Source organism: Micromys minutus, assembly GCF_963924665.1.
Source record: "Micromys minutus genome assembly, chromosome: X".
NCBI classification, from domain to species: Eukaryota; Metazoa; Chordata; class Mammalia; order Rodentia; family Muridae; genus Micromys; species Micromys minutus.
Window position 1 is genome coordinate 48,595,466 of NC_137970.1, and position 13,194 is coordinate 48,608,659.

The 13,194-nt window shown below is 38.2% G+C and overlaps 1 protein-coding gene across 3 annotated transcripts in view; it reads right to left on the reverse strand.

Annotated features, from left to right (window-relative positions):
- The window catches only part of PHKA1 (phosphorylase kinase regulatory subunit alpha 1), a 104,317-nt gene that overhangs the window by 33,549 nt on the left and 57,574 nt on the right, over nt 1–13,194 (reverse strand). For 2 of the 3 annotated variants that reach the window (XM_080910462.1, XM_080910461.1), the window contains exons 17-21: nt 10,675–10,753; nt 9,012–9,181; nt 6,756–6,932; nt 5,222–5,313; nt 4,602–4,741 (exon numbers count right to left, since the gene is read on the reverse strand). In XM_080910462.1, coding sequence (XP_080766588.1) covers nt 4,602–4,741; nt 5,222–5,313; nt 6,756–6,932; nt 9,012–9,181; nt 10,675–10,753 — 658 coding nt within the window. The remainder of the gene's footprint in view (nt 1–4,601; nt 4,742–5,221; nt 5,314–6,755; nt 6,933–9,011; nt 9,182–10,674; nt 10,754–13,194) is intronic. The other variant, XM_080910463.1, reaches the window with a different exon arrangement.

Below are 13,194 nucleotides of genomic sequence, written 5' to 3' on the forward strand. Positions count from 1 at the left end.
ACTTCCGTAAATAAAGGATCGACTCAAGTTATCAAAATCAACACTATCAGCAGTAAGACTAGCAGTGCTTTCACTAAAAGGAACTTAAGTCAAAGGCTTGCAGAAAAAATATGCATAACCCAAATCTCTATTTAAGGAGAAATGTCCCAAACCCAAAAGCTAGGGTCATTTAGAAACAAATGGTCCTTATTTTATTAGTTTTGGAACTTTCAGTTCAGTGAAGACACAGGACACATGAGAATTGAATAAAACACACAATTTAAGATTTCGGCTTACAATTCATACAAATAGATGATAGCAGTGTTTTAATTTTCTGATTTTAATCATCATATTATGTATATTCAAGAGGTTGACAGGTTTTAGGAAACAGAGGCTGAATGAATATCTGGGAGTTAATGTGGTTCACTACTATGAAGGGGTAAGGGAGAGGAGGAGAAGGGAGAGAAGGGAGAGCAAATGCATACACAGAAAAAGTTCCAGAAGCAAGCAAGAACTTTATCTTAGAGGCTCCTGTATGCTATATTAACTCCTAAATGTTTTTGCCTCTGATTAAGAGAAAAAAAAGTGGAGAATTTCAACTTGCTAAAATGAGCACATTCAAAAGGTCAGTGTGCAGATTTAAAAACTTAGGATTTGTCAACCCTTCATAAAATAATAGATCTGTGGAATAGTCCGTGATAGCTACTAAAATCATTAGAAGAAAAGCAAGTGTAGGGGGAAAATATCTAACTAATTGTGTTCTTGTTACCATATTGGTGATAGGGCCCAAGAACTTTTGCATATTATATAAGTGCTACCACTGAACAACATCCCTAGCCATTATTTTTCTGAAACAATGTGTGTAGCTCAGGCTGGCTTTGAAGTCATTATGGAGCCAAGATTAGCTTTAAATCCACAATCATAGTATAGCATGTGCCATGCCTAGTAAGTACAAAGCTTGGGATGGGGGTTGATTCTCCACATCAGAAAGAAACAGCTATACATCACATGTTTGTCTGGAATGATATAATCATCTCTGAACGTGTCTTTCATTAAAAATTGAATCCAAATCAATCAAATCTGTGGTGATATCAATTTATAGGCAATACAAAGGAAAGTGGAAGATGTTTAAATAGCATCATAAAGATGCACTCAGCAAAATGAAGACTGTGAATGCTATAGAACAAACCAAAACTAGAAAAAAAATATAGATATTTAAAATGCACTTAGAGTCCCATAGCAGTAACTCACACTTTTTTAAATTGGATATTCTCTATATTTACATTTCAAATGTTATCCCTTTCCCCCCCTACTGTTATCCACCCCCCCACTGATTTGCACCCTCTGAACCTCAGTGCCTGGGCATTCCTCTACACTGGGGAAACAAACCTTCACTAGACCAAAGGCCTCTTCTCACATTGATGTCAGACAAGGCCATCCTCTGCTACATATGCAACTAGAGCCATGGGTCTCTCCATGTGTGCTCATTGGTTGGTGTTTTAGTCCCAGGGAGTTCTGGAGGCTTTGGTTGGTTGATAATGTTGTTCTTCCCATGGGGTTTCAGACTCTTTCATCCCCTTCATTCCTTTCTCTAGCTCCTTCATTGGGGACCTCATGTTCACTCCAATAGTTAGCTGTAAGCATCCTCAAGTGTATCTGTATGACTCTGGCAGGACCTCTGAGGAGGCAGCCATACCTGGCTCCTGCCAGTAAGCACTTCTTGGCATTAGCAATAGTGCTTGGGTTTGGTGGCTGCATATGGGGTGGATCCACAAGTGAAGCTGTCTCTGAATGATCTTTTCTTCAATCCCTTCTCTTCTAGCTTTCTTCAATCCAGGATCTTCTAGCTTTCATAGTCTCTGTTGAAAAGTCTGGTGTAATTCTGATTGGATTGCCTTTATATGTTACTTGTCCTTTTTCCCTTACTGCTTTTAGTATTCTTTCTTTGTTTTGAACATTTGGTGTTTTGACTATTATGTGTCAGAAAGAATTTCTTTCCCTATTTCCTATTTCAATCTATTTGGAGTTCTGTAGGCTTCTTGTATGTTCATGGTCCACTCTTTCTTTAGGTTGTGGAAGTTTTCTTCTATGATTATGTTGAAGATATTTACTGGGCCTTTTAGTTGGGAGTCTTCACTCTCTTCTACACCTATTATCCTTAGGTTTGGTCTTCTCATTGTGTCCTGGATTTCCTGGATATTTTGGATTAGGAGCTTTTTTATTTTTTGCATTTTCTCTGACTACTGTGTCCATGTTTTCTATGGTATTTCCCGCCCCTGAGATCCTCTCTTTTATCTCTTGTAGTCTGTTGGTGATGCTTGCAACTATGATTCCTGATCTCTTTCCTAGGTTTTCTACCTCTAGGGTTGTCTCCTTTTGTGATTTCTTTATTGTTCCTATTTCTGTTTTCAATTCCTTCACCTGTTTGTGTTTTCCTATAACTCTTTAAGTGATTTTTGTGTTTCCTCTTTAAGGTCTTCTGCTTGTTTACATGTGTTCTCCTGGTTCTCCTGTAATTCTTTAAGGGAGTTATTCATGCACTTCTCCAGGACCTCCATCATCATCATAAAATATGATTTTATGTCCATATCTTATATTTCTGGTGTGTTGAAACATCTACTACTTACTGTGGTGGGAAAACTGGGTTCTGATGTTGCCAGGTTGTCTTGGTTTCTATTGCTTAGGTTCTTGTATTTACCCTTTGCCATCTTGTCTTCTGTGATACTAGGTGACCTTGTTGTCTCTCTCTCAAGCTTGTCTCTCCTGTGGGTCTGTGGGCCCGGGGGGGGGGGTGGTTCAGGAAGGAGAATGCTCCTGGATGTTCAGCTCTCTGTGCGTAGGTTGTGAGTTCTGATGGCTTTGGGCCTGGAACTGTCAGTTCCCAAGCTGCACTGTGCCACCTGCACCCCAAGAGTTCCTGGCAGCCTTTCCCCAGTGGGCTTATGAGGGAGTATACTCCCATGGCTCCTCTAGATGCTCAGCAATCCATGGGCTCAGGAAGGAGAGCATTCCTGTGCCTCCTCTTGTTGCTCAGTAATCTTCAGGCAAGTTTCAGATCTTGATGGAGGTGAGCTCTGGCTTTGGGCTGGAACTTGACACATTCTTTTAATCTCAACACTTGGGAGACAGAGGCAGATGGATCGCTGAGCTACAGGCTTGTCTGGTCTACAGAGCAAGTTCCAGCATAGCCAGGGCTACAGAGAGAAACCCTGTTTTGAAAAACCAATAGGTAGATAGGTAGACAGACAGATAGGTAGATAGCAAGCTTTACCTTCCACTGCTCATTTTCATTTTTAACATTTTCATTTAGGATTCTTTGTGCTTTATACCTCCTTACTGAGACACTGTATTTTTTCATTTGTTTCTGGGATATTTATGATTATTTGTTGATGCATTTTGATAGTCCCTCTACAAGTTTTCCTATTTAATCCTAGCATCTGCCTTATCTCTGCTGCCTCTATCAATTCCTTTTGCAAGTTTGAGTTGAGGAATTCCTGGTTATTGGTATGTTAATTAATTTTCACTGGTATCCTAGACTTTTGGGGTAATATGTTAGAATATGTGGAACTTATTAACCTCATTCCAGCAGGCCTTTTCTGATAATGTACTACTAGGGAAAAGAGGATGTTGCCTTATCTCTTCTTTCTAGAGATGAAGTGTGGCTTCCTCATTCAGCTTGCTTTGATGTGCAGAAAGAGGGTTAAGCTCCCCAAGAGCCCTTTTCCTATACTACCCTAGAAAGGGTAAGGGTCACCCAGTTTCCATTCTCAGTGTGGCCTCTGCTGACCCTGAATTACAACTCAGTAATTAAACTCTTGACCTACTAGGCAGGAGATACCAGGACATTATTCTATAACCTTCTCTCCCTTGTAAACTAGTTATTAGGTGAATGGTTTAGCCTATGCTGCTGCCATGATCTGGTACCTCATTACAGACCCCAAAACAATAGGCCAGCCAGTCATGGAATGAAATCTCCAAAATTATGAGTCAAAATAAAAACCTGTTTTTTTTTCTTTTTTTTCATATAAAAAAGCAATTTTTGTAGTTAATCAATAATAAAATTCAGATTATTTAGAGGCTTTTTATACACTTTACCCTTGAATAATAAATAATTCAGGAGAGCTAGGTGTCTACCATAATAAAAAACTATATTAAACATAAGTAGAGACCTGATCGTTCAGTAGAAAATACAAACTGTTAAAATTCTTTGTTGTCTTGTCCTTACCAACAACAAAATAGTTTTTTGAACTACGTTAAAAATGAGTTTGAAACAAAAAAAAAACAGTAAAATAAAAACAAGCTAGGCTAGAGAGTTTGCTCAGCAGTTACAAGCATTTGGCTGCTCTTCCTAGCATCAACCATTTCCAACTTCAGTTGCAGGAGATTTGGCACCCTCTTCTGGTCTTGGAGTACATAGACATGCACGCAAGCAAAATATTCATACACATACTAAAATAATTTTAAAGTATAAGTACTAAAATAAGCAATTGAGCTTTAAATAAACATTTTCTTTTATTAAGCTGATTACCCCAGGTATTTGTCATAGTACAGAAAGCTGACTAACATGTTATACTTTCTCACAATATGTACTTTAAAGTGTATCCGTAATATCCATCACTTACTTCATTGTATACAGCATGTAGAGTATATCAGCTTGCTCCTGTAAGCTTGAGGTCTCCTTCAACTGTGAAACCAATGACTGGAAGTCTACTTCCCCAGACTGGTCCCTAGGAAGATGTACTTCTACACGAACAGAAGGAACCTTTGGGGTAAGCAGTGATGAAAAGAAACTAAGTTTCTTACAATGAGTTATCTTTTTACCTAGAAAACTTTCTTATAAGAATTTTCTAAATGCTTCCCATATGTGCTAGTGCACACCTGCAACCCTGGCATGTGGGAAGCCGAGAAAATAGGATCAGGAATTCCGGGACATCCTCATCTACATAGTAACTTTAAGGGCAGTCTTGGTTACCCCGTGACTCTGCCTCAATTTTTTCTCTCAAAACTGTTGATGAAAAGCAAGGCCAAAATAACAAAACCAACAAGCCCTATGATAGAGCTAAGTAGTTTTCTCAAAGTCTAACAAGAAAACCTTGCCTACTTGAAGAGAAACCTTTAAAAGACATGCATTTCATTTAATACTGTTTTGTTTAACACCAGAATTCATACTGGCTAGTTTTATCACTTCCATTAAAAATGACAAACTTTTACAAAAAGCTTTCAGAAATATGTGCACAGTTACCTGGCTATCTTGTAGAGACTCAGGTGAGTCAAGTAAGTTGAGTGAAGGGCGAGAAGGTTGAAATAACTTTGTAGGAAGATACATGTGAACATCTGCAAGAGTTGACATTTATGGGAAAAGTTAAGATGTTAGAAATTAACAAAAATACACCATTGACCACACAAGAAGGTAACATGGCTCATTTCTTTATAGAAAAAATGATGAAATTTTTCTTCACTGACTTCAATAAAAAGAAATGTAAGATATTAGATAATGTTTTTGAAAGGATTTTCTGTAATTGTGCCATCAACTAGACATGAGAAATTATGTTTACTAATATGATCACTATCAAAAAGATGCTATCACTAATATTTTCATATAACAAAACTCATAGAGAAAGAACTCTGTTACATTTCACTTTTTCTGGGCTTTTGTAGGCTAACAATTTATAGAGGTTGGAACTGGATGAATCTATCTAGAGTATCAAAACATGTGGTGGTTGATCAACTTTGAGATGTTCATAAGATGTTTTCTTACATAGTTAAAATACTTATCATAACCTCTAAGGAGAGACATGCATGTCATTTTCACCATTTTATACAGAGAGACTACTCAGAGCTCAAATAACTAGCTAAACAAGTAAGTAACAGTTCTGGAAATTAAATTCTGGTTTCCTGATTCACAAATGAAAAATACAACTTAATGAACTTGTTCATGTTCTTGCATAAACCCCTTCTATAAGGGAACATAACCAAAGGGTATACTAAGCTTTCGTCTATTTTACATGTTAAACAATACCCTTGTGCTCACATTTAGTATCTGGTTAGTAATGGTCAATGAAGATTTAGGTAGCAAGAGCATGCATCTCAATCATCCTCATCCTTGGATAATGAAATATTCAAGTCATGTAGGTGTGGCCAAGGAGCCCTTCTCTCCCTTCATGTGTAGCGACCACAGAAATACTGAACAGTCTTAGGAACCATGCCTATTATTCAAATATACAGAAGGTGTCCTCTGAAAACACTCCTAAAGGAAGGTACTGGTTATGGAGAGGACTGTAGCGATACTGTGAAGAATCACTATTCTATCTGAGATCCGTATGCCAGGAACAACCGGGTGCACAATTATAGTGGGTATAAAGGGAGAACTAGTGGCTTAAAGAGAGTCAGTCAGTCTCTGTGTTTGACTCCCATTTTGTAGTATTCTAATGATGCTTTCTTTCTCTTTAAACAAAAGTACCTTCAAAGAAGTCATTTTTCCAAATGAGAAAGCTCTTCTTCCACATCTTACTTCTATATTAAAATTGAATATTCTCTTTTGTCCTGTGCCTTGCTGTTTTCCTGGTTACACCAGATTACATGACGGTATCCATATCAAAACTATATCTAATTCCTTGATTTCATAAGTGCCTACAAAATTCTAGATGCTACGCAGGAGGCCAGGAACAAAGCAGTGAACAAACCAACTTCGAGTTTATGATGTGACCAATGTCCTGGTCCCATTTGGGCTTCATGCCACCTTGTGTCTGACACTAGGGACTAATGGCATTACTCACTCTGTATATGCAGCTCCTTGGCCTTGGCCACCAAGGACATTAAGTCGCAAGTTGTTTGCACAGCAGCTCGGAACCGATCTAGCCCTCCCTTCCGTGAGGTAGGAGCTAGTTTAGGATGGGGAACAGTGTGTGCCAAAAGGTGATCTAAATAACGGGCAACTTCATCACCACAGCGAGCTGCAAGGTTAGTTGGGAAAGGGGAAGAGACAAAAACAAACATTTTAGTTATTTCAAAATCTATCCCAGCAGTCAGAATGACTGGATCTTGTACCTAAAACACCGTCAGAAGTAGGCTGTTCTTAGGAAAGAAGAGCTTGTGATCATTATTTATCCTCATAGATTAAGATTTAGAGGTTATGGGCATTTACCAGGACCCACCTGCTCTTCAGTTTTGCTGAGATACAGTTAAAGTAACTGAAAACTAAAAGCAGTATGAGGTTGTTCCAGAACATGCAGAGCAAGTATTTTATTCTCTCCGTGTGACAGCAGTGGTGGTAGAAGGGACAACAGTGGAAAAGGAGTAGGACAGGGCCCTTCAAGCCCCACTAGTAGAAGAGACTTTTGTGAAGAAAGGCCAGGAGAGGGCAAAAATCCTCCACCAAATACTGAGTTAGTTGTAAACAGAGTATACAAACACTAGTTCTAATTACTAACAAAAAGCATCTTTATATGCCATTGGTAAAGATGGGACTACCGACCACAAACTGTCTTTTAGTCAATATTTATTTATCTGTTTGTTTGTATTTATGCACCAAATATGTACTATTACTATGGAATAGGCAGTGTCCAAGTCACTGAGAATGATTACAGAAAGTATATATGTTCTGCATTCTCTTGGACTCACTCTTTTACAGGTATACATCTTACAAGGATCTCCAGCACCATAGCTTCTGTACCACATGAAGCCAAGGAAAGCTATGAATACATCCTCATATAAAATCGTGAACTTATTCAAAACATGAGGGTTTTTTTCTGAAACTGTACTGTACAATTCTTGAGTATGAACTTTGCAGATGATGACATCATGTTTCTATGTCTAAAGGCTGGGCAGACCTAGAATCATCTCTGAATACAGATAACAGAATGTACTACTGTATGAACATTCATAATGTTACAGTTAGAGAAGCAAGGTGCTGGGATCAGTACCAAAGTCATGCATCATCTGGTTCTGGACAATCTTCCGTGACCTTTCCAGAAGTCTCAGTGATCTGATGTGACTAATGGGAACTGGCAGAGCTGCACGACTGGTACTTACATTCAATGATATCCCAGTGACAGGTATCTTAACCTTGAATATAATCCAAATACTTGAGTAAAGGGATATCAGTTCCATTTAGTTTGAAAAATGATTTAAGAAAAAAGAAGCACTAGGCAATCAAAGAGGGATATATAGTAAATGTTGAGCCCAAATAAAAAAGTACACTTACTACTTCTAATGTGTTGACACTTATTATATATGAGAATATGCTTGTTAGTATCTTAAGATAGTCAAATACTGAGACAACAAAAACAGGTCCACCAAAATTTAGGTAGTTAGAAGAGCCATTCTCTTATTGACCATTCTCCTTTGGGATTCAGACAATGTGATTCTTGTCTTGCATAGGTCAGTACTTTAACACTGCAGTCAGTCCTTCTCAGTCATTTTAAATCCATGCTATCAGAGTGCTTTCTCATGGCATCATATTCATATCCTTAGCATTTAGTAAATACATTTGTCCAGTTTGTCACATAAAGCAACAGGCATTCTGAATAGGCTTTATAAATTATACGGACCTCACAAATATCAATATATGCCTCTACTGGTACATATAATAGAATACCTTGAATTATGAGAAATTTTAAACATAACTATAATCAAACTTCATATTTATTATTAATGCCAAAAGAAATATATACATGTGTGTATGTCTATTTTCAACTACACAATTGATTTAATATTTTTTACTCACCATTGTTTCTTTCTACTTCAAATCAGCAGCTACTCTAAATGCTCAAGAAAGAAATCCTCCCTAATCTTAGTAAGGCACAGTCTAACCCCAAACTCGATAATCAGTCACCACAGAATTATTAGACCGGAAACCAAAGAGAAGTAGAAGGGAGGAAAATGAGGCCAAACAAGACAAGTCAGGATGGGTTAAAGAGGAGTGAGGGTGGCACAGCGTGATACTGCTGGAAGCCCGAGTTTTAACAGTGCAGCTAAACAATCATTTGTATTATTATTGTCTGGCCGCCCAGCACTGTTTAAAGCCTCCTTACCATTGCTTGTTGAATCACAGCTATCCATCCAGTTGCCAGAGTCCAGCTCATCATCGTCGTCTTCATCATAGTCTTCACTGCCCAGCTTACCCTCAGGTCCAGGGTCCATGAAGCTTAAGTGTGTGCAGCAAGATGTTGTCAAAAATTCTGACAATTTACCTGTTTGGATCCTTACAATTACAGGATACACAGAAAACAGAAATTTAGGGAATATATTTTTTAAAAACAGGAATTTAGGGAATATATTTTTTTAAAGTCACACAATGTTAGGAGTATAGCTCAATTAGTAAAGTACATGGCTACCATGAACAAAAGTGTTTCCTCAACTTCTAACACTAAACAGATGAACAATAAGTCACACTTATCAATAAAGGAATGCTAAGTATAGTTTAAGTATGTTGGAAGATTTTTAAAAGAAAGGCCAATAATCAGAGTTTCCATTTCTCCAACAGATTTGTTCTATGCGTTTCCATTGCTGTATACTATGTTGAATGTCTGCTAAAAACAAAACAAAACAAAAAAAAAACTGTATTAGCTAGTAGAGAAGTAGATGGAGAATGAAAATAAATTACAAAAATCTATAACATCATTTTAAAAGTACCACCAGGGGCTGGAGAGACACCTCAGTGGGAAAGAGCACTGATTGCTCTTCCAAGGGACCTGGGCTTAATTCCCAGCAACCACATGTTGGCGTAGGACTGTCTCTCTAAGTCAAATTTGAAGGGATCTGGTACTGTTTGCTGGCCTCTGTAGGCACCAAGTATGCACACAGTGCACAGACATACATGCAGGCAAAACTCTCATACACATCGAATAAATATAAAAAGAAATCTCAAAATTTTAAAAATATCATCAAAGGACCATTTTGGACATCAGAGTATCTGAAAATTGTATACATTGTAATGAATTAAGTTGAATCATATCATTTTCTATTTAATAAGGTAATTACAAAACTCCAAATGAAGTTAGTAGTACTAATTTTGGGTCTTTTTTGAGACAGGGTTTCTCTGTATAGCCCTGGCCATCCTGGAGCTTACTCTATTGACAAGGCTGGCTTTGAACTCAGAGATATGCCAAGCGGTATTAATTTTCTAAAGAAGCCAGTTTAAAGGGGCAACCAATGGCCAGACCTTGGATAACTTGAAAATAAAAAATAAATAAATGATAGGAATGGGTCATGATATGTTGAATAAAATAAGAATCCAAAGAATCTATATTAATCATAAACCACAAAATAAGATTAATTTTATATATAAGAATTCAAATTATAGATATATACAAAGTGATAGAAACACTGTCAAATGAGTATTGGTTTATATGTACATATGCAGACAAATTTCTAGGAAACTATTTTATAACTCAGTAATAGTTCCTCCATGCAAGAATCAATGGAAGCTGACACCATTTTCTCAAAGACTTGAGAAAAGGATATGAAGACACTTGGTGAACAGCACTAAACTGAAATCATTCATTCATAACAATGAACTCAAGTCCCTTCTGAAATGATGTCTTGGGAAGACTGCAATGAATTCTTATAACTGTATTGTTGTTGCAGGATCTATTTGGATCTAATGTTAACTTTCTCATATTATAAGCAAGGCTCAAGCACTACTGACAGTTTCTTGTGCTCCATCTCCCCTGGTTCAGGGTTTATGTCCCTTACCTGGCCCCACCAAAATAGCCATCCTGCATTTTTCGGAGTGCTGCCAGGATGCTTGAATTCAAGCTGGCTCCATCTTCATCTTTAAAAGGAAAGATTTAAAAAACAATCATTTGTCATTTTACCTTAGAATGAGGGGGGAATATTTCAATTATTTCAAACCAATATTGTACAGGTAGTGCCAGTAATGAGGCTCTCCTTATTGACCACCCTGTGCTTCCAGGATTAATGTGAGACTCAACATCACTGCAGAATAGACAAAGGGTAAAGTTCTTCAAAGGCATTACCTTGTTTATCACAAGTACCCAGCACTATTTATCAAATGTTTATGACACATACTATTGATGAGCCAGCCCACTTCCATCTTAGACGTGAAAGCTATCTTATATTAAAAGTAAAGTAGGTTACTTTCTGTTTATGATCAAATCTTTGTTTGTCAAGGATTGAACTATGCCTGCCTGCAACCTTAACTACAATGGTTGTGTACTGCCTGTTGCAGGAAATTGCAACCTTGTCTTTGTTTCAAAGTTGTTATGACCATCTTGCAACCTAACCTTTGTTTCGAAAGGCTGTTATGACCAACTTGTTATGCTTGTTAGTGGCCTGCCAAAAACCCCGTTTCGAAGACCCCTACCCCTGATAAAAACTCTTACCTTGCCCATGTCCAAGGCTGACCCCTTAAACCACACTTTAGGGGAGATAGCACATGCACATGAATTTAAAAAAAAGCTTGCTTTAATTAATCTGGCCACGAAGACTTGGGTAATGTTCGTTCTCCTTGCATCATTGGGATTACCATTATGATAGGTATCTCATAGACGCTATCACTCATAAGCCTTGGTGTGCGCAAACATATGTGTGTATATACATGCTTAAAATCCTCTAGAAGGGTACTAATTATCTGCTTTATATGAAACTGATGACAGTTTTGTGATTTGTCTTTTCCAATTTGTCCTTTCTAACAGCATTCAGGAGGCAGAGGCAGGAGGACCATGAGTTCAAAGCCAGGCTGGTTTATATAATGAGTTCCACAATAGCCTGGGTATATCATGAGGCTTTGCTTCAAACCCCAAAACAAAACAACAAAAAACAATAAAAGCCAGGCATAGTGATGCACATCTGCAATTTTAGTATTTGAGAGGCAGATGTAGGAAGATCAGGAGTTCAAAGCCAACCTTGGCTATATATCAAGTTTGAGGACACTTTAAACTATGTAAGACCCAGTCCTGGAATCAAACTGGGTCAGTGAAATGATATAATGAGTAAAAGTACCTGATGCCAAGACTGATGACCTGAGTTTGATCCCTGGAACTCACACAATAGAGGGAGGGGACAGACTTCTGTAAACTGTCCTCTAACTTCCACACAATAGCCACTACATGCACATGTATGTGCACATACAAAACTAACTAAATATTTACATACAATCAGACATAAATCAAAGAAAACAAGAATAAATGCATGCAATAAAATAGCTATATATAGTGGCAAACGCCTGTAATCTCAGCATTTGGGAGGCTAAAGCAGGAAGACTGCTATGAGTTCAGCTTGGTGAGATTCTAGGCAGCCATGGAGTAAAATTCTGTGTCAAAAGAATTAAAGAGATTCTGCCAGGTCATGACAAATACAGAGGCAGATGCTCACAGCCAACCATTGAACTGAGAACTTGTCCCCAGTGGAGGAGTTAGAGAAAGAATTGAAGAGAAAAAAAGTTGAAGGGGTTTGCAACCTAATAAGTACAATACCAACCAACCAGAGCTCCCAGGAACTAAACCACTACCCATGGCTCCAGCCGCACATATAGCAGAGGATGGCCTTGTTGGGCATCAATGGGAGAAGAGGTCCTTGGTCCTCCCAAGGCTCAATGCCCCAGTGTAGGGGAATGTCAGGGTGGGAAGGCCAAAGGTGGAGGTTGGGTGAACACCCTCAGAGAAGCAGAGGGAGGGAGGCTAGGATAGGAAGTATGACAGGGAATCCAGGACAGGAGATAATATTCAAAATGTAAATAAAAGATATTCAATAAAAAAAGAAAAAAAGAATTAAGGAGCAAAAACCATCAAATAGAACAAAAGAAAATGGCTTTGTATCATCTTTCTCCAATTTTTGATACCACCAAGGTACCTCCTCACCTCACATGCTCACTAGTTTTCTTGATGTTAGTCTACTACTGTCAACAATTAATCTCCCCTAAATACAACTCCTTTGTGGCCTTCCCTTCTCCCCAGGGGTTGTTGGCCACCAACCATGAAGACAATCATCTTCAAAGAGGCAGCTCAACTTTATTTGGAGTAAATCAAGGGCAATATCGGTTTTTGTTTTGTTTTGTTTTTGTTTGTTTTTGAAGGGGGCAGGGATTTCCAAGGTGAGTCAGCCTCATTAGCTAGAGTTCAGGTTACTGAAGAATGCCTCATTTGCAAGGAGAGGCATTCCAAGAATTCCAGGTGCCTGCTGAACAGGTTCTTTTTGGGAGAAAGAAAGCTGAACCTGTAAATCTCACCAAGGCTACTTAACATTCTGCAGGAA